Source organism: Colletotrichum siamense (genome assembly GCF_013390195.1).
Source record: "Colletotrichum siamense strain Cg363 chromosome Unknown KSG_Cg363_contig06, whole genome shotgun sequence".
NCBI lineage: Eukaryota > Fungi > Ascomycota > Sordariomycetes > Glomerellales > Glomerellaceae > Colletotrichum > Colletotrichum siamense.
Genome location: NW_023501019.1, coordinates 178,212 through 199,037, shown reverse-complemented (window position 1 = coordinate 199,037; position 20,826 = coordinate 178,212). Strand labels below are relative to the sequence as shown.

The window sequence follows — 20,826 nt, the reverse complement described above, 5'->3', positions numbered from 1 at the left end:
GACTCTGATTGAGGGAACCTTGTTGACGAGCGATTTTGAGGATCAGGGCCAGCTAGGTTAGTCGCTGCTTTCAGGCATAGATCGAAGCTCGTGAAGGATCAAAGTCGTCAGGGCTCTTGATGGGATGAACTGACATGTCACTTTGACATCTGTTCCTCATATCGCGAACTGACTGAGCTTGCATGAGTTGTCTTGCGAGATCTCGTACTTCTCATCTATTGATCAACTTCAAGAGACCTTGTACTTGGTACATCTCGCGGATCGACCTACGCCTGTCATGAAGTGTCAACTGTCAGGACGAAACGATGACAGCCGTGGAAACCGAACAACATAAATAGGGCTTCACGATCCTCTCAATCACGACTTGCTTTTGGATCATCAGACTCAAGCCCTCGCTCAGACTGACAGCTCCGCCTTCTCCTTCGCTCCAAGCCGACGCAGCACATTCTCTCAGAGACCACTCTCTTCAGACGACGCCCCGTCCCCAAACATTCAAAATGAAGTTCCTCAGCATCGTGTCCCTGGCCATCACCCTCGCCGCGGCGGCTCCCGTCGAAGTTGAGACCGGCGTCGCCCTCGAGACCCGTCAGTCGTCCACTCGCAACGAGCTCGAGACCGGCAGCAGCTCCGCCTGCCCCAAGGTCATCTACATCTTTGCCCGTGCCTCGACTGAGCCCGGCAACATGGTAAAACTTCCTTCGTTCCATCTTCAAAGACCCATACTGACATCTCAAAAAAGGGAATCAGTGCGGGCCCCATCGTCGCCGACGCCCTGGAGAGAATCTACGGCGCCAACGACGTCTGGGTCCAGGGCGTAGGCGGCCCCTACCTCGCCGACCTCGCCTCCAACTTCCTGCCCGACGGCACCTCCTCGGCCGCCATCAACGAGGCCAGGCGCCTCTTCACCCTCGCCAACACCAAGTGCCCCAACGCGGCCATCGTCTCGGGCGGCTACAGCCAGGGCACCGCCGTGATGGCGGGCTCCATCTCCGGCCTGAGCACCACGATCAAGAACCAGATCAAGGGCGTCGTGCTCTTCGGGTACACCAAGAACCTGCAGAACCTGGGCCGCATCCCCAACTTCGAGACGTCCAAGACCGAGGTGTACTGCGACATTGCGGACGCGGTCTGCTACGGCACCCTGTTCATCCTGCCGGCGCACTTTTTGTACCAGACTGATGCGGCTGTTGCGGCCCCGCGATTCCTCCAGGCCCGCATTGGTTGAGAGGTCTGAGGGGAGATCGAATTAGGGGGTAGAAGGGAATGGTCATGGCGGGATCGAGGGGATGTGTGGTTGCGGCTGTTGATCGGTCAGGGGGAGGGTTGGCTGAGCTTGGTGCTCAACATTCTATTCTGTCACTCACTTTGTCATTCGCTTTTTGTCACTCGCTTAGTACATGTTGCTTCTGGATAGCTGTTACGAACGGAATGAAATGCAAGTTGTTTTGTACTGCTAAGGGGTATCATTGATTATCATCTCGTAAGTGGTATCATGCCAGTCTCTTGTCAAGACAGCAGCTCCTGATCCAATCTTCGTCTCCTTCCATCATCTACCATTTTCAAGACTCTTTCCAACTCCGTCCACATAGTTGCCTATGCCCTTACCTTCGCCTTTTTGCGAAGATGCGCAGCATGCGTTTGCATGTGAAACTTGACATCAGGGGGGTGCAGTGGGTTGTACACCATCCGGCAGACCTTGCACTCCTCAAATGTGGGCTTTGACGAGATGTTGATGGTTGTCTGTATCGTCGCAACCGGCTTCGACTTTGCCTTTGGTTTGGCCGTCGCGGCTTTCGACTTCGGCTCGGGACTCTCCTTCTGTGCGTTCAACTTGCTTTCCTTCGCCTCCTGCAGTTGCTTTCCTTCTCGTCGACTTGATCGCGTGACTCGTGTTGCCGTCTCTCCGTCCTCTCTCTTGTCCAGCTCGTCGGCCTCCGCATCGTCGCCACCTGGAGAAGGCAGACTGTGTCGCAGGCGCAGTCTCCTTGGCTCTCGTATCCTTCTAACAATCGGTGGTGATGAAGGAGGCGTATCGAGTAGCTTCTCGGAATCGGACAGAGGATCTGAGGGATCTGAGGGTTCGGTTGCTGAGCTAGAGCGGCAGGGTTTGAAGTAGCTGAGGATGGAGCTCTTGGGAATGTTGCTCGTGTGTGCCGGGGGCGGGGGTGGGATACGAGGGAGCTCTGGTTGTTTCGCGAGGACTTCTTCGATGACGATCTTTTGTCTCTTGGCCGGCTTCGAGGCTTGTTCGTCTTCGGTTGCTCGCGACCGCTTGCTGTATGTTCGCAAGGTGCGTCTGGACGGCGTTAGTTAGCGATGCGCGACAGAGTGCAGGAAGATTTCGTACCGTTTCTCGGTCGTCGGACGAGAAGCATCGCGTGAAATTGAGGAGACTTCAATCTCCCTTGGCTGTTCCATTGTTCGGATGAAAACCCCGAGGGTTCTGTTGTGGTGAGGATTTGAGATTTGGTAGAATGCGACGCGACGCGCGTGGGCCGTGTTATTGTAGACGAAACACGCCCGCAGATGTTGTTGAAAGATTAGAAGAGCATGCCGATATGTCGAGGATATGAGTGCGACCAGAAAACTGACAATACGCCAACACAGAAGCAATAAATAGAGACGGACGGGTATCAAGGTCGATGCTGTGGTGGTGTCTTGTCTTTGCCTCGCAGGGCGATGGCGGATCGATCGAGAGCTTTCGGGGCCCCACCGAAGCGCGTCGCGGCAGGAATGACGTGCATCGACCGCGTCGAGTCGCGTTTTCCGCCCACCAAGGTCACGTGTGGCGCCTGCATTCGCGCCCAAACGCTTGCGATATTGGAATATGACATGGATTGAGTTTAATGGGCAAATGTCAAAGTGCAGGGGGTGCTAATCGGCGAGATCTTGTGCTTTTCGTATGGCCCCGCTTGCCGTGTTACAACAGGACATGTGAATCGGCGCCGAGTTTGTTGGCCCAGACGGCCGGGCTGCTCCGTGACCCAACGTGAACTTGGCTTGGTTTTCTGACTTACATTCAGCAGTCGAGACGAGTAACCACCATCATTGTATGGTATGGATATGCTGGTTACTGCCATCTGGATGATTGGTACTGATCCCGAAGCCAAGTGGCAGGCTGCTCAGTCAGAAGCTTGCGGCACGATTGGATGACCGCCACACGCACGTACATGCGCATCTTCTCGTTGCCATAGAACTCTTAATAATTCGATATGAATAAACGGCTATGCCGAGCCCTTCAATCGTCGTCGTATACCCTCGTCCGTATCTTGCATCTTCGTGTCGAGCAACACCGTGTCCCCGTCGCTTGTCTTTTCGTCTTGGCCCACGACCCATGTTTGCATCACCTCCCTGATTTCTTTGGGCTCCTTCCGACTCGCCTTGGCCTCTGTCATTCTCCAGACATAGCCAGAGTACACGGCGACCTCAGCGATCAACACCACGATGCATCCACCCATAGTCAAGAAAATGCGAGATGTGAGGCTCCACCAGCGAGCCGCGATCCAGATTGTCGCACCTACGCCGACGACGCTCAGAAGGAAGTTGAGAATGACCATGACCTGCTTTTGAACATCACCGAATGTAACTTCGTCGTCGCCGTTGTCGGATTCGCGCATCGGCCGGTTGACCTCGGCGAAGACGTGTGCTCTGGAAGAGGCGTTCGGGAATTGCTGCGAGAAGGCCTCCATTCGGGAGGGCTGCTTCAACATGCGCTGGTAGGTTCGCTCTTCCTCTTCGCGTCGTAGGCGGGCCATGAGAGCCTTGTACTCGTCGGACTGCGGTAAAGTTATTAGTTGAAGAAGGCGAATCGACACGATCGAAGTCCCTTACCGGTTCAGGTTTTGGGGGCGGCGGCGGGATGTACACCTTGGCTCCTCGCAGCAAGCTTTCCAGGGAGAAGCCATCGACCCCTTCTTGCTTGAGGTTCCTCCATAGATCCAGTATCTGACTGTGGGTGATGGGGCTTCCGACAGCAGGCTCGTCAAGACTCGGCTCTTCTAGTGTTGAAGTATTGTGCTCTGTTCCTGATTCAGGTGTTGGCTCTGGCGTTTGCTCTGCATCGTCTGTCTTTACTTCGTGGACTTTCGCATCGTCCATCTCCGGCCTGGCCTCAGCCAGCTTCTGCAGACCCTCCACGATGGAAGGCGACATCGTAAGTCGTACCATGTTGTCGATGTGCTCGTGCCCTTCACGATAAAAATCCGGATGAAGATGGTTTGCAGCCAGAAGAAACGACCGTCAGATCGGGGTAATTGTGTTGCTTCTCCAAAGTCTCGACTCCAACAACATGGTTGGAAAGTCCACGTCCCTTTCCGATGCGACACCGAGGCAGGCACACAGCACAGCTTGTCATCGAAGGATCAAGCCAAAGCAGCCAATCACGGTGCCTCTGTCCCACCACTTTCCCCAAAAAGTACGTAGCTGACCAGCTGTGCCTGGATCGCCCAGCAGCTCGTCCCGCGGTACGTACCTTACCTAAGAGCCACAGTGGAAGGGAAGGACCGGGCTTGGTGCGGCCTGAGATGGAAAGCGGGAAAAAAAAAGTCATCAAGTCGTATCATCACCACTCGCCTCCAGCTGCCAATTGCCACAACCACGGGTCTTGAGTGCGTCAAAACGATACAGATGCCGTTGGGATCTCTAGCGACTTCCTATTCTCTCCATTGAAACCCTTTGGAGCACTACCGGAGCCATGCAGCTCCGACCGGGAGCAGCGGTGCTGCGCAGCACCTACACCACAACGTCACGATCTCTCCTCCCCTCCTCCCGATGCGCCCAATGTAGGCGAATTGCGCCCCTCGATGCTCGGTTACCCGTGACCGCCGCCCTCTACCATTCTACTCCGAACCGAAACTCAGCATGGGGAGCTGCTGTATCTGTTGCCTCCAACATTGCTTCCAATGCTATTAATCGGGTGGTGCCGAAGGGCGACATGCACATCGACCCGTTGCGGACGGTGGCCAAGGAGATGAAGTTGCTGACGGGCAACATTCGCAAGCTGCTGGGCTCAGGTCATCCGTCTCTGGATCGTGTCGCCAAGTACTATACACAGGCAGAGGGGAAGCACATGCGACCCTTGATTGTCCTGCTGATGTCAAGAGCGACAGCGCAGTGCCCCAAGGGTCCCCGCATGCAGCCCCCCTCCGGCGGTGTTGATACCGCGATATCTCCTCCCGGCATTCTCGTCGATGTCAACCCCAGCTCTCCGCTGACTTCCGCCGACCCTATTGAGACTTCGGAATCCGATATCCTTCCCTCCCAGCGCCGTCTCGCCGAGATCACCGAGCTGATCCACACCGCCTCGCTCCTTCACGACGATGTCATCGATCACTCCGTAGCACGCCGCGGCTCCCCCTCGGCGAACCTCGAGTTTGGCAACAAAATGGCCGTTTTGGCCGGAGACTTCCTCCTCGGAAGGGCCTCCGTCGCGCTGGCTCGCTTGAGGAATGCCGAGGTAATAGAGCTGCTGGCTACTGTCATTGCGAACCTCGTCGAGGGCGAGTTCATGCAGCTGAAGAACACGGCCCAGGATGAGCGCAAGCCGGTATACTCGGAGGAGACTCTGAGCTACTACCTGCAAAAGACGTACCTCAAGACGGCCAGTCTGATCTCCAAGTCATGCCGTGCCGCCGCTATTCTCGGCGGTTCGGATGCTGCTTCGGTCGAGGCCGCCTACGCCTACGGCAAGAATCTGGGTCTCGCGTTCCAGCTGGTCGATGACATGTTGGACTACACGAGGAGCGAGAAGGAGCTTGGTAAGCCGGCGGGAGCCGACTTGGAGCTGGGTTTGGCGACAGCCCCGCTACTGTTCGCGTGGAAAGAGAACGCGGAGTTGGGCGCGTTGGTAGGCAGGAAGTTTGAGCAGGAGGGCGACGTGACAAGGGTAAGCTCGTCCAACAGTCCGGACGAAAGCTTAGCTAACATGGTTTCAGGCACGCGAGCTGGTTCTGCAGAGCGACGGTATTGAGCAGACGAGGGCATTAGCGCAGGATTACTCGGAGCGGGCGATCGCGGCCATTAGCGAGTTCCCGGACAGCGAGGCCAAGGACGGGCTTATTGAGATGGCCGTCAAGGCGTTGAAGAGGACGAAGTAAACGAGTGCGTGGTGGCAGCAGCGCGGTCATGATTGATCGGCAGGCCACACACACAAAACTGTACAAACAAAAACCTGGAATGCATGCATTATGGTATGTTGCATTCGACGTGTACAACAGAATATCTGGGCTCTTCGGCGAGTACATGTAACGATATCATACAACACTCTTAGACGGCGGCGCGCGGGGTGAGGGGAGGGGAAGGCATTCGGGACTCAGCGAGGTGAGGTAGAGGACCAAAAACCTGCAGCTCAATACCACACAACTTTCCCATTTTGATACGAAACTCGACACAAGCCTGCGGACGCGGGGTTTCGGGGGTGGTGATGGACCTGCCTCGACGTCGACTCAGCCGTCGGGGATTGAACTGACTGCATGGCCGGACTGAACTAGTGATTGGAGAGACGGGAATCTTTTACTCGATCAAAATACAGTCCCCCAGAAACTCAAAAGCCGACAAGGCCTCGACAGGGCCGACGGGTTCCTGAGAGGACGGCGACCTCCGTGGAGACGGTGTTTTCATTACGTTGCTCGTTCGTTTGCTTCGATGGCGCGAAGGTGCTTGCAGCGCCCCGAAAGGGCCAGCATGATCAGACGCAGGGATCGGTCAGGGACCAGCGAAGCTTAGCCTGGCGGCCGGTCCCATGTTTCCCGCCTTCAGCCGATGAACTCGCCTGCTCAAGTCTCATCTGATCTCAGCTGCCGTGGACGAAGGAAGATTTTTATTTCTGACAGAGAAAAGAGGGAACATGAGTGAAGAAAACTAAAAGCATGTGCCAAGCACAGATCAAACAACGTCTTCCGCCGTCGGTGCTCTCGAAACGCGTTCCAGGACGGGGGTCGGAGGGCTGGGTGAACGGGAGAACGGCAGAAGAAGGCCCCGGGTGTCGGGGCCGGGTCGGTCAGTCAGCGAATGCATCGTCACCGCTTCACGCATTTCCTCGCGGATGGACTAGTCGATGACTCGGGGGCACGGGGACGGCGGGGTTTTGCGCGGTAGGTGGTGCGTGATCACCGCCATCGGAGGCTCTCTCATTCGCCGCCCACCGTATCTAGGCCAGGCTTGGGTTGCCTTCATCGTGAATCTATCGAGTAAGAGCAAGCCCCCAGCCAACAGCGGCCAAGCCTGGTGTTGAAGCCGTTACTCGATGCAGAATGCAAATTGTCCCATTGGCAAACACCACACGCAGCAGGTCTAGGCCAAGACCAGGTCGCATCACATCGAGGGAAATTCTGCAGAAAAAGGAAACCCTAAGCAGAATCCACAGTTCCATTGCTGGCGCGCATGAACAATGGGCGGGCCAGACTCCCCAAAGAAGCCATGTTGTTACTCGATCATTACTCGATCGAAACTCGCAAAGGCTGAAAGCTCGGTCCCTCTGTCGACGCCGGCGATGACCACCACAAAGCCAAAATCCCATCGGAAATCAAAAGAAGAAAAATAAGAAAGGAGGAAGCCCGAGGAAGCCTTGCCGAGAACGGCCGATGGACACCCCCGAGGTGGACTCATCTGCCCCCCGTCGCTGGGACGCGCTCTCATTGGACACAGGCTGCTTACCAAAGCCTTCTAGATCGGGAAACGGCCTCATCCGATGGCGGCCAGCCAATCACAGGCTGCTGATAACAGCAATGAAGACATTCAGGGTCCCCCGGGGTGCGCGACTTTGGGAAGTCAAAGGAACTCAGGAAGGCTTCGATAACGCACCCCACGGCAGCCAAACACGAGGGGTGTGGGAGGTCTCGGCCTGTGATTTCGTTGGCTGATCGGGGCCGTTCGTTCCCTTTGTCGTGTGTCCTGCTTGTCAGAGCAAATGTTATCTTATCGGGACATCGGGACGGGACTGAGAATGGAAGCTGGGAAGAAGGGGGGCAATCAGTGCGGCCTGGAACGAAGGACGGGATGGCTGTGGTGAGCGATGGGCGAGGCGGTGGGCTGTGGATCGACTGACGGACGACTTCTTCCTGTGAGATTGTCGTTGACGCCCTCTTTTCTCTCTTCTTTTCCTCTTCCTTCTCTTTCTCATTCTCTTCTTTTCTCACACACACTACCGCCCACCTGTAGACGCTGCGAGTTTTGAGTTCATAGAGTTTCGTCAGATACCCAACACCACTCACTCGTCTTGACTCTCACCTCTTATCACAAGCCACGCCGCAACAACCGTCGTCGAGCTCTTATCTCGATCACCCCGCCACCAACACCCCGCGAGAGATAAGCTCGCAGCACCCCCAGAAACCAACTTTTTTTGAACCTGGGGAAAGCTCACAGCTCCCTAACCACCTTCATATCTTATCACCGGCCCCCAAAGCTCTTATCGGCCCTTCACCATGACAGCCCCCGAAGAGCCAGCGGCGCCCCTCGTCGTGCTTGTCTCGACACGCGCCGTCCTCACCGTCGAGGACAACCTCGTCCTCACTCCCGCCACAATCACAGTCTCGCCCTCCACCGGCAAGATCACAAACATCATCCCCGCCGTCCTGCCCAAGACCTCGTTCCCGGCGTCGACGGTGTACATCAACCACGGCAACAAGCTCCTCCTGCCCGGCCTCGTCGACGCTCATGTTCACCTCAACGAGCCCGGCCGCACCGAATGGGAGGGTTTCTGGACTGGTACCCGCGCTGCGGCATCGGGAGGCGTCACCACCGTCGTCGACATGCCGTTGAACGCCATCCCGCCCACCACCACCGTTGCAGGCTTCAAGGAGAAGCTCGCTGCCAGTCAAGGACAATGCTGGGTTGACGTTGGCTTCTACGGCGGCGTGATCCCTGGTAACGCGGATGAGCTCCTCCCGCTTGTCGAAGCTGGTGTGCGAGGGTTCAAGGGCTTCCTCATCGAGTCCGGTGTAAGTACCACCCATCCCTTGTGACAGCCTCAGTAACTAACACAACCCAGGTCGACGAGTTCCCCGCCGTCTCATCCTCTGACGTCGCCCTCGCCATGAAGACCCTTAACGGCACCCCGACGACGCTCATGTTCCACGCCGAGATGATCCCGCCCATCGCAGACTCCGTCGGCGACGCCGTCCAGCAGTCTGAGCCCCCGGCCGCGCCCACGGGCGAACTCACCTCCTACAACACCTTCCTCGAGTCCCGGCCCCCCTCCTTCGAGACATACGCCGTCGACGAGATCTTGTCTCTGGCGCACCTCGCCCCGGACCTGCACCTGCACATCGTCCACCTCTCCGCGACGCAGGCCATCCCGCTCCTCCGCGCCGCCCGCAAGAGCGGCATCAACATCACCGCCGAGACGTGCTTCCACTACCTCGGCTTCGCGTCCGAGGACATTGAGGACGGCGACACGCGGCACAAGTGCTGCCCGCCGATCCGCGAGCGCTCGAACCGCGACGGGTTGTGGGAGGAGCTCGTCGCGCCGGACTCGTGCATCCGTACCATCGTCTCGGACCACTCGCCCTGCACGCCGCAGCTGAAACTCCTCCCGGCGAGCCTCGAGCCGACGACCGTCACCAGCGGCCAGGACAGCCCGCCGCTCAACATTCACCACTCCGATTCTGGTATTGACATGACGATCCCCGGGGAGAGCGTCGACAAGATCATCGCGGAGAAGCTGGTGGAGGAGCAGGCTGTCGCGACGGCGGACGCGAGCGCGCGGGGCGACTTCTTCGCTGCGTGGGGCGGAATTTCGTCCGTGGGACTGGGGCTGCCGATTGTGCACTCTGCGGCGCAGGCGCGGATCCGGGAGGGCGGGGAGGGGGCGGCGCCGGGGATCGTGGATATTGTGCGGCTGTGCGCGCGGGAGACGGCGGCGCAGGTCGGGTTGGGACATCGCAAGGGAGCGCTGAAGGTCGGGATGGACGCGGACGTGTGCGTGTTTGATGATGCGGATGTGTGGACGCTGCGGAGCGGGGATATGCGGTGGAAGAACAAGTGCTCGCCGTGGGAGGGCAAGGAGTTTACGGGACGGGTGTTGGAGACGTGGGTGAGGGGACGTAAGGTGTGGGAGTTTGGGGGTGCGAATGGCGGGTTTGTTGAGGGCAAGCCTGTGGGTCAGGCTATCGTCGAGAAGAGGACGAAGTGAGGATGGAGAGGGGGGCTTTTTGCACGGATGGAGTTTTGTAGCGCGCATTTTGGTAAATAATGATATCTTTTTGGATAATGCTTGAGCTGTTTTCTTGATAGACTTGTAATGAGGGTATCGCCGAACCGTCTACTTCCCTGGTTGTCACAGACAACGAGTGCTCGCGCGTTGAAAGTTGGCGCACTGATATGGACTTGTTGATGGAAACCACAATTGGGACTGGACGCCGTGGAAAGCAATGTGGTCTGATTCTTGAAGCTGGCCAAGAAGCCCATCACTTGATAGACTGAGAATAGGTTGAAGTCAAACAGGGTTCCAAACAGGCTGTAGTCCCATATTTCTGAGAAGAGCAGCTATTGTTTGCCAATGGGACTAAAAGCCTTGTGTTCGGAGTATACTCGATGTTGAGAGACTTAACATACCCAGGAAACAGCGATGACGATTGGGAGGATGACGGCAGAGTCATATAGAAGAACGTCAAGGCAGGTGGCCTCTTTCGGCGCGGGTAAAGAGCCTCTGCGAATGCCGCCAAACACTCGTTGGGGTGGACAAAAAGAACCTTCACACCAGTGAAGACCGAAGTCATTTGCGGGCCATCGAGTCATGAAGCTCATGATGATCCAGACAGTAGACGCCGTTGAACCAGCCAATGACGGAGGTGTGTCGGGGGATTGTCGTTGGAGGGCACGAGGGCAATAGAAGTTATCCGAGGTGCTCGAGGCGAGGGGGACGCGATCTCCCGGGCATGCATCCCGCCGATCAGTCAGGTCTCAGCCCAGTACTTGACAGACATTGCGGCGCTCGATTTGTGTTTTTGTGTTGGTGGCGCGGAGATGACCGACCGCCGGTACATTTTTTGAGAAATTCCCGTTGAAGAATCGGTGAGAGGCCGGGCCAAAGACAAGCGCCTCGATGAGGGAGATGAAGATGGAGATGATTGAGACGTGCGGAGACCTGGAGTCGGCCTCGCTTGCGAACCGAGGATGCTGCTATCCGGGCTGTCAAACTGGCGGCGTCTAAGCGACGTGGGACCGGACTTGGCCTCGTGGGGCTCTTTTTTGGTTCTTTGAGATTGAGATTGAATTGGGAGAATTTGATGAGTTTGGCTCCTGACTTCCAAACGACGACGCGCAAGCTGGGCTTTGAGGTGGTATTGGTAATGAGGACGTGAGACATTCCAAGCTGGGTGGCCTGGGAGACAACGTAGAAAACATGCTTACTTCCAAGACCAGAAGTCGCCATCTCACGTGGAATTGTGGCATCCAAAACAATGGGAAACAGGTGGTTGTCTTTCGTCGCACAGAGCTGGGAATCTGTACCTAGGTAGACATTGTACCTGTAGCAAACACTTGACGACAGTCGACGCCCGCCGTCAACAAGCCGCGATCACGACGTCCAGGGACCCCGTGATCCACGCTTCAGTGGGTTTCGTTTGCTGAAGCTGCGGTGCAGGCTCCGTTCACTTGCGGCCCCCAAGCATTATCGCCCGTACGCTTCTAAGCGAGCACGACCTTAACCGAATGATACGAGCTAAGCGATGTCAGGGGTTCAACGGGTTTGAACGGTAGATACGTACCGGGACCCACTGTGCAGGCAAGCGAGCAGTGGAAATCGAAGGTACACCCCGGGAGCAGTCACTGCCCAGTGGTGGTTTCCTGTCGGTCGGTGACATGCGTTTTCTTGATGAGGAAACAACTTGTCGATGGGATGGCGGTCTCGTTTTCAATCTCCAGCCAGCCAGCCTCAAGCCAGGGAGGAGGAGACACGATCTGCCAGATGGCTTGGTCTCAGCCTGTCAATCTCACAATGTCCGATCCACCAACAGCAGATCAGTCACTCTGTCACGGATCCGAAGCCACGGAAGAGCGCAAAGACGCAGCGCAGACGCAAGAGCAAACGAGGTCCGAGGCCACACAGCACAGCACAAACAACTTGGGTTGGGTAGCATCTGTCGAGTCGATGGCCATCGGCGTGTCATTGACATGCGCCAACCGCCTGGGAATCTCCAAATCTCGCCATCCCTCCCAGCCCAGGAATCACTGACATTGGACACCCCTAAGCCCCATCCGTCGACCGTCGTCCGTCGCCCAGTTGTCGATATGCCTCCCTTCCCCCATTTGGCTCGCCCTGCCCCTCCACCCACATGGCGTCTCTCTCAGAACCCGCCCACCCATGTTCCTGTCGAGCAACCGAGCTGGCTGGGTCGCATTGCCAACGACCGCCTCCCGCACGCCGTCCGCGCTGTCATGGACGCCGTCAATGCCAGAGGCATGGGCCTGGACCGCCAAAGGACAGCATAGAGAACAGACGTCTGCGCGCCAACAGACATAATGCCTCGGGACCGACCAACAGACGACGCACTCGCTCCAATACTTTACGTCTATTGACTAGGTATGTCGCCATGGACCCTGCCGGCCCGTGACTGCAACCGAAGACGAGGGGAGGGGGCCTGTGGACTGCGGGACTGCGGGACTGAGTGTGTGGACTCGTGTGGAGGGGAAAAGCAATGTGCAGCTCTGATCCTGGCTTGGCCTCCTCGCTTCGCCCTTCGCCTGCACGAGAAACGAAGCACTCAAGCACTCTGACCGGATCTCTACGCTCGTGCTGGGGTCTTGGACGGTGAGCTGTGAGCTCGAGATCGACCACCAGCATACAGAGGGAGGGAGCTCGAGGTTGCATCCACCACCCAGCCGCATCTCACTTTTTCATCTTCGTGGCGCTTTTTGTCTTCCTGTCAACCAGCCATTCTTCACATGGTTTCGGTAGATATCTTGTCTATTGCTGCGGGCTGACATTTGACTTCTTTGCGACTCCTGCGACCCTTTCCTTGGAGTCCTCAGTCCTCGATCAACACTGGATAGTCTGCCAGCGACTTGTTCCTCCAGACGTTTTTACTCTCGGCGATCCGAGTCGGAGCCTCGTCCTGGAAACCAGTTGACTATCGGCGCCATCACCCCCAAACGGAAGTTCGTGGTCGCTTTCCTTCTCGAAGCAGTTGCTTGTGAGACATTCTCACACGCCGTCATCTTCTCACCTCGCGGCCCGTCGACACCTCGTCTCCATCGCCAATCCGAACCCGTTATTAGTCCAGCTGCCGCTTCTGCTGTCAGCTTTTCGATCGCCTCTTAACCCGTGCCCCTCGTCCACATCAACTATATGGTTATCGCCAAGATCTCACCGTCCACTTCTCGGCCCAACCAGCAACGTTGAAGAGGCAGCATGCCCAGGACGAGGACGAGTTAGAGTGAAAAGTCGCCGAGCCCGTTCTCGCCATGTCAGAACCAAAAGCAAATATGGCTGCTGACCACCAGCTGTCGCAAACCACTCCGCCAGCCGACGATCAACCTGTCGTGGTCGACGTTGACAAAATCGATCGCGCAAGCTCCGTCGACACAACGATGGACCAAAATACGCTGGCTGATCAGACAGGCCTGGCGCGGCGATTCTCTCTCTCCGGCGCCGGCCACATCTCTCTCGACGATGTCGAGGCCGTCGACGTTCAGATTCGCGACCTGGCAGTGAGCGTAGACACCTCGCCTTCATGGTTCGACCCTGCAACATACCTAGAGCTTGCAAAGGCAAAGTTTAATCCCCAGTCGAGCTCCAAAACCTTGTTGCATCATGTCAGCGCTTCCCTGCCCGCCGGGACCCTAACAGCCATCATTGGCGGAAGTGGCTCCGGTAAGACGACGCTGCTCAACACCATGTCGGAGCGCATGTTCAGCACTCGATTGTCGCAGGGCGGGTCTATTACTTTCAATGGAAACGAGGGCGTATATAATGCTCGTCATGCGTATGTCATGCAGCAGGATATTCTTCTGCCGACCTTGACTGTGCGTGAGACACTGCAGTATTCTGCTGACTTGCGATTGCCGCCGCCAACGACTGCCGAGGAGCGACGGCGCATCGTCGAAGAGGTCATCCTGGAATTGGGACTGAAGGAATGCGCCAACACAAGAATAGGAAACAACCAGCATCGCGGGTGTTCTGGAGGTGAAAAGAGGAGGGTCAGCATCGGCGTGCAGCTTTTGGCAAACCCTTCGGTAGTTTTTCTCGACGAACCTACAACCGGTCTTGATGCGACGAGCGCATTCCAGTTGGTGCGGACTTTGAAGAAGCTGGCCACGAAGGGAAGGACGGTCATCACCACGATCCACCAGCCTCGATCCGAGATTTGGGACCTCTTCGACAACCTGATTATTCTCACCAAGGGCAGCCCGGTATACTCTGGCCTTGCCAAGGACTGCGTGCCGTGGTTTGAGGGTATGAATTTCAAGCTTCCCCCCTTCGTCAACCCGGCCGAGTACGTTATCGACGTCGCTGCCATTGACAACCGCACACCTGAGCTCGAGGAGGAATCGACAGCCCGAGTTGATCGACTGAAGGCGGCGTGGATCCATGAGAGCCAGCGAAAATACGCGCCATCGGAAAAGATCGTGGAGACGTCAGGCCGGAGACGGAGTCTGAGGTCTGCTACCACGAAGCATGCCACATATGGCCGACAGCTTCGTGTGCTAACCGATCGAACTTTCAAAATCACCTACCGCGACCCTATGGGCATGGCTGCCGCCATAATGGAAGCCATTTTGATGGCAATCATTACCGGCTACATCTTTTACGATCTGCCCAAGGACCTGTCTGGTATCCGATCTCGGCAAGGTGCACTCTACACCATTTCCGGTCTGCAGGGTTACCTGATGCTCGTGTTCGAGGTGTATCGCCTCACATTGGACATCCCGACATACGACCGCGAGCACAGCGAACACTGTGTTGATGCCATTCCTTTCCTCCTTTCACGCCGCCTCGCCCGGCTCTTCACCGAAGATCTCCCTGTGCCGTTTCTTTTCTCGGTCATCTTCTACTTCATGGCCGGCTTCGACAACGATGCCACGCAGTTCTTCACCTTCTTTGCCATCACCCTCATCAGCCACTACATCGCAGTCACATGCGCCATGACGTGTGTGACAGCATCTCGCAATTTTCCGGGCGCCAGTTTGATAGCAAACATGGTGTTTACGCTGCAAAGCATGGCTTGCGGATATTTCATCCAGTCCAACACGATACCGGTCTATGTGAGATGGCTCAAGTGGATTACGTACCAGGTAATGTCATCACAATTCTTTCAAGATATGATCACTAACACTTGCAGTTCTACGGGTTCGGTGCTTATTGCGGCAACGAGTTCACAAACGCGCTATATGATTGTCCCTTTGAGGGAGGCTTCTCGAATCCGGAGTGCAACCAGTACACCGGCAACTTTGTGATGAACTCCCTGGGCTTTCCGCCAAACTGGACATGGCGGCCAATCGTCATAATGGCTTCTTTCGTCGTCTTCTTCTGCTTGATATCTGCCTTTGGCCTTCAGTTTATCAAGCAAGAGATGACCATCGCCCGCGCCCGGGTTTCCGACACTGATCTGTCGGCAGGCAAGGAAAAGATGAAAGTACGCTCCATATCGGAAATGCGCACTATCGATGTCGGCTTAGATGAGTTTGCCTTGGATTTGGATAAGAGGGCTCCGTCGGGGAAGAAGCTGCCAAGAAAGACCATTCTCAACCCAGTCAACACGACCTTTCAGGCTGGAAAGCTGAACATCATCATGGGCCCTTCGGGCAGCGGCAAAACTTCCCTTCTGAACGCCATGGCCCTGCGACTTCGCAACAGCATCGGCACGCGGTATCTGCCGTCCGGCAAGCTGACTTTCAACGGAGCTGCTCCGTCCAACACGGTGATCCGTTCCGTGTGCTCCTATGTTTGTCAGGATGATGATGCGCTGTTGCCGTCTCTGACTGTTCGCGAAACTCTTCGATTCTCAGCTGGTCTCCGTCTGCCTGCACACATGAGCAAGGACGAAAAGTGCCGACGCGCGGAGGAAGTGCTCCTCAAGATGGGTCTTAAGGATTGCGCGGATAACCTCGTCGGAAACGAGCTGGTCAAGGGTATTTCTGGCGGTGAGAAGCGACGAGTCACCATCGCCGTACAACTTCTTAGCGATCCCCGAGTCCTCCTCTTGGATGAGCCGACCAGCGGTCTAGACGCGTTTACGGCCAATTCCATCATGGAAGTGTTGCAAGGTCTCGCCAACGAAGGCCGGACGCTGATCTTGACCATCCACCAAGCTCGTTCCGACCTGTTCCAGCACTTTGGAAACGTCCTTCTTCTCGCAAGAGGTGGCTCCGCAGCTTACGCCGGGCCGGCAAAAGACATGCTGGCGTATTTCACCCGCCAGGGATTCGAGTGTCCTGCGCACAGCAACCCTGCCGACTTTGCACTTGATCTCATCACCATCGACCTGCAACACGAGCAGAGAGAAGCTGAGAGCCGTGAAAAGGTCAGAAAGCTTGTCGAGGCATGGCGAACACAATCTGGCAGCGACCTTCAAGAAACGTTGGATAAGCGCCTCCCGGGCATCGAAGAAGGCGAAGAGGGCAACTCCACGAAGTCGGTAAAGACGCAACCCATTGATGCCAAAGAAGACGAGGCGCAAGACGCCATTACAAAATCACCCTCTAATGTTCCCTCCATTCCCCGCAAATCCTTCAACAAGGCGTCCCTGGCCACCCCTGCAGAACTCGGCGCCCTGGTCCGCAAACGCGCCTCCTTCGTCACGGCCTTTCCCATTCTCTTGCACCGAGGCCTCATCAATTTCCGCCGTCAGCCTCCACTTCTCGTTGCACGGATAGCGCAGGTGGTGTCCCTGGGCGTCGTCCTCGCTCTCTTCTTTGCGCCGCTCAAGAAGGATTACTTTTCGGTCCAGAACCGCATGGGTTTCATCCAAGAAATCGCCGCCTTCTACTTCGTGGGCATGCTGCAGAACGTCGCTGTGTTTCCCGCCGAGCGCGACGTCTTCTATCGCGAGGATGACGATGGGGCGTACAGCGTGGAGGCCTTTCTTGCTGCCTACTCTGTCCTCGAGTTCCCGTTCGAGATCATCAGCTCCCTCATCTTTGGTGTGCTGGCAGACTTCGCAGTCGGCCTTCCGCGGACGGTGGAGATGTACTTTGTGTGCTCCTTTGCCTGCTTCGGCATCGTTTCCTGCGGCGAGTCGGTGGGCATCATGTTCAACACGCTCTTCAACCACACCGGGTTCGCCGTCAACATCATCTCCGTCTTGATGTCGGTGGCAAACACCATGGCGGGTATCATGTCTATTGACATGCCGAAGCTGTACAAAATCTTTAACTACCTGTCTCCGATTAGATATGCTACGCGTGCAGTCGCGCCGTACAGTCTGCGAGGCATTGAGTTTTCCTGTAATGACGACCAGAGACTGCCAAATGGCCAGTGTCCGATCGAGACGGGCGAGGAGGTTTTGCAGCTGTACAAGTTCAACGTCAACCCCAACGTCAACATTGCGGCGTTGGCGGGGTGCGTCATCATCTACCGCATTGTGGCGTGGGCTCTCCTTCGCGCCGCGAGGACGCGCCTGGATAAGTTGAAGGGAAAATAATATGCCATCTAGAGGTGGCTTGATATTTAGACATTAGCATAGCGGATACCTCATGATTTGACCACAATAGTACTACCACAACTTACCATTCCCTCTACCGGCTCAAGGTGCCGATCAAGTGTCTCCGCATCAGTGCGCAGCCATCCAGAATCAGACGAACAGCCGAGCAAAGCGCCCGATAGCCGAGCAGTCGCAGCAGCACTGATCCCGGTCCGTTGGGACCTCCACTCGCACCCGATACGGAAGCTCGAAGCTCTGCGAAACGGCCCCGCACAAGCTTAGCTTTGCTTTCGTGCTCGTCAGAGGTTTCGGCAACGGGGCGATAGCGGCCGATTTGTCATAGGCGAGCACATCATCGATTCGCCTTATCTTTCTGTCTTCTCTTGTCCAGCAGACTTTCTGTCTTTTTCTCCTTCCTTTTCTTCCTCTCATCTGCAATTGACTCGGTTCAATTGGGACTTGGCAAACTTACTAGGTAATCCGAACGGCTGCGACCGAGACAAACCATGTCTGAAAAGCTCCCCTTGACCTCCAACGACGGCCCGCCGGCCTCGGCCCCGCGTCGCGCATCGGCGTGGTGGTCCCTCCTCCCGGCCGCCCTGCTCCTGACATACCTCCATTCCCCCTCCGCGATCCCAATCCCCTCCTTCACTCACCCCGGCGCCGGCTCGTCCGCCGCGCCGGCCTGCCGCCAGGTCGACCCCCTCTTCCCGACCCTCACCACCGCGGCCCTCTCCGACCTGGACAAGTTCCTCGACACGCCCAAGTTCCGCAATGAGACCATCGCCCGTCTCTCCGGCGCCATCCAGATCCCCACCGAGTCCTTCGACAACTACGGCAACGTCGGCGTGGATGACCGCTGGGACAAGCTCTTCGCCTTCTCGGCGTACCTCAAAAAGACCTTCCCCAAGGTCCACGAGCAGCTCTCCCTCGAGCGCGTCAACACCCACGGCCTGCTCTACACCTGGGCCGGCTCCGACGCCTCCCTCAAGCCCACCGTGCTGATGGCCCACCAGGACACCGTCCCCGTCGCGCCCACCACCATCGACAGCTGGACGCACCCGCCCTTCAGCGGCGCCTACGACGGCTACTTCGTCTGGGGCCGCGGCGCCATGGACTGCAAGAACTCCCTCATCGGCATCCTCGAGTCCGTCGAGCTGCTCCTCGCCGCCGGCTTCGCCCCCAAGCGCACCGTCGTCCTCTCCTTCGGCTTCGACGAGGAGATCTCCGGCGAGCGCGGCGCCGGCCACCTCGCCCCCTTCCTCCTCGAGCGCTACGGCAAGGACGGCGCCGCCATCCTCATCGACGAGGGCTCCGGCTTCGACTCCCAATGGGGCCAGACCTTCGCCCTCCCCGGCACCGCCGAGAAGGGCTACATCGACGTCGAGGTCGTCGTCCGCACCCCCGGCGGCCACTCCTCCATCCCGCCCCCGCACACCGGCATCGGCATCCTCTCCGAGCTCGTCACCAAGATCGAGGGCAGCCCCTACAAGTCCGAGCTGCTCGAGGGCAACCCCTACCTCGGCAAGCTGCAGTGCGGCGCCTCGTACGCCCCGGAGTTCCCCTCCAACCTGAAGAAGCTCCTGCCCTCGGGAAGCCAGAAGACGTGCAAGCGCAGGTCGGACAAGCTCGCCGAGGAGGCGGCCAAGGCCGGCCCGCAGGTGAAGTACCTCTTCACGACCTCGGTGGCGACGGACATCATCGAGGGCGGTGTCAAGATCAACGCGCTGCCGGAGCGGGTGCGCGTCGTGGTGAACCACCGCGTCAACGTCGGCGACAGCACGGAATCGGTCAAGAAGCACATCGCCGCGCTGATCGCGCCCGTTGCGGAGAAGTACAACCTCACGCTGCACGCGTTCGACGGCAAGGAGACGCCGTCGAGCATTTCGCTGAGCGGGAATGACAAGAAGCTCGAGCCCGCGCCGGTGACGCCCACGAGCGTGGAGGGCGTGACGCCGTATGGCGTGCTGAGCGGGACGACCAGGGCGCTGTATGGCGAGGAGGTGGTTGTCTCGCCGGGGATTATGACGGGTAACACGGACACGCGGTACTACTGGGATCTGACGGCGCATATCTTCAGGTTTTTGCCTGGATATGATCCTGAGAGCGACGAGTGGGCGGGTATTCACACCGTCGATGAGAAGACGAGTGTGAAGGGGCATATTAACTTGGTTAAGTGGTACACTTCGTTCCTGAGGAACGTTGATGAGGCAGATTTCGCGTAGACGAGATGGCGACGATGGTTGAATCCCGACTACGAGCGCAACACTGCGGTCGAATAGGCCGAATATGAGAATTAGGGATTAATGACCTAACTGAGATCCTGAGCCTGAATTGATAAATATTGATCACACTGAATAAGCCTTCCAACATGAACTTCCTACTACGCATTAATGGAGACGTCTACTTCCTCTGACTAGAAAGCCGGGTAATCTTATGCTAGCTATTCAAACCTATACAATCGAGCGGGGACAAACAGAACCATACTATATCCTGATTTCTTGCTGGCGGATGTTTGTGTAATTAATTACAGCTTCAGGCCGGCAATCCCCGATATCATGCATACCTCGCGACAAGGAAGAGTTGCTAAGCCAGAACACGCGAATCAGGCTGGATATACATGTAGTAAATCGCTGCCTGACCTCTTTTAAAGATGCCGTCTTGAGTCTTGCTAACGCAGTTCAAATCCCAATCATCATCCTCATGGCTCTTGCCAAAGCTTGGTGGATGAAAGACCACGATGTGGCTCCCGTGGCTGACGAGGACCACGACGAATCCTATCTTGCCTGGCCGTGGGACGAGTCTCATCCTGAGATGCTGCTACACTTTGGAACGTTACGTTCGGGATCATTTGAACAATGAAAACTTCAATGTTCATCATTTTGGGTTCTCTGGAAGGAAATGGGCTCATATGAGGGGTGACGCGAGTGGCTTGCCTTACTTATTGGACGTCGCCCGAATGTGGCCCTCTCCACATGAGTCGGCGAGTGACATCCTGTAAGTCGTCCCGTTCTCGTAATCAATCACCATTATATGACTATGCGGAAATTAATCAGCCGACAGCATCGCTACCGAGATTTGCCCGAGAGTTGTACAGATATTGGGGTACTGCATGGGCATACCACCAAGCTTCTTCAACTTCCACTACGTCCCTCGAAGTGTGGGACTGGGTAGCCCAATGCGTACGTAATGAAGCTCCGAGAGACCGTCTGACCCCACATTGACCTACATTGACAGAAATCTACTT

General features: G+C 56.8%; 7 protein-coding genes across 7 annotated transcripts; 5 read left to right on the top strand and 2 right to left on the bottom strand.

Moving 5' to 3' along the window:
• Positions 1–497: 497 nt before the first annotated feature.
• On the top strand, positions 498–1,225 carry CUTA (Cutinase 1; the record flags this gene model as incomplete). Its single annotated transcript, XM_036640918.1, has 2 exons — positions 498–686; positions 740–1,225. 2 exons carry the CDS (start codon positions 498–500, stop codon positions 1,223–1,225), a joined length of 675 nt encoding a protein of 224 aa, XP_036493608.1.
• Positions 1,226–1,593: 368 nt separating this feature from the next.
• CGCS363_v009068 (uncharacterized protein) lies at positions 1,594–2,418 on the bottom strand (the record flags this gene model as incomplete). The annotated part of the gene is made up of 2 exons (XM_036640917.1): positions 1,594–2,296; positions 2,348–2,418. The coding sequence occupies 2 exons, from the start codon at positions 2,416–2,418 to the stop codon at positions 1,594–1,596; spliced, it is 774 nt and encodes a 257-aa protein (XP_036493609.1).
• An 806-nt stretch (positions 2,419–3,224) lies between these two features.
• On the bottom strand, positions 3,225–4,167 carry CGCS363_v009067 (uncharacterized protein; the record flags this gene model as incomplete). The annotated part of the gene is made up of 2 exons (XM_036640916.1): positions 3,225–3,776; positions 3,832–4,167. 2 exons carry the CDS (start codon positions 4,165–4,167, stop codon positions 3,225–3,227), a joined length of 888 nt encoding a protein of 295 aa, XP_036493602.1.
• Positions 4,168–4,693: 526 nt separating this feature from the next.
• CGCS363_v009066 (putative hexaprenyl pyrophosphate synthase) lies at positions 4,694–6,095 on the top strand (the record flags this gene model as incomplete). Its single annotated transcript, XM_036640915.1, has 2 exons — positions 4,694–5,884; positions 5,934–6,095. The coding sequence occupies 2 exons, from the start codon at positions 4,694–4,696 to the stop codon at positions 6,093–6,095; spliced, it is 1,353 nt and encodes a 450-aa protein (XP_036493603.1).
• Positions 6,096–8,420: 2,325 nt separating this feature from the next.
• DAL1-0 (Allantoinase) lies at positions 8,421–10,129 on the top strand (the record flags this gene model as incomplete). The annotated part of the gene is made up of 2 exons (XM_036640914.1): positions 8,421–8,936; positions 8,987–10,129. The coding sequence occupies 2 exons, from the start codon at positions 8,421–8,423 to the stop codon at positions 10,127–10,129; spliced, it is 1,659 nt and encodes a 552-aa protein (XP_036493604.1).
• A 3,293-nt stretch (positions 10,130–13,422) lies between these two features.
• CGCS363_v009064 (putative ABC transporter ATP-binding protein/permease) lies at positions 13,423–17,579 on the top strand (the record flags this gene model as incomplete). The annotated part of the gene is made up of 2 exons (XM_036640913.1): positions 13,423–15,231; positions 15,279–17,579. 2 exons carry the CDS (start codon positions 13,423–13,425, stop codon positions 17,577–17,579), a joined length of 4,110 nt encoding a protein of 1,369 aa, XP_036493605.1.
• Positions 17,580–18,085: 506 nt separating this feature from the next.
• On the top strand, positions 18,086–19,804 carry CPS1-1 (Carboxypeptidase S; the record flags this gene model as incomplete). Its single annotated transcript, XM_036640912.1, has 1 exon — positions 18,086–19,804. The coding sequence occupies one exon, from the start codon at positions 18,086–18,088 to the stop codon at positions 19,802–19,804; it is 1,719 nt and encodes a 572-aa protein (XP_036493365.1).
• Between the last annotated feature and the right edge of the window lie 1,022 nt (positions 19,805–20,826).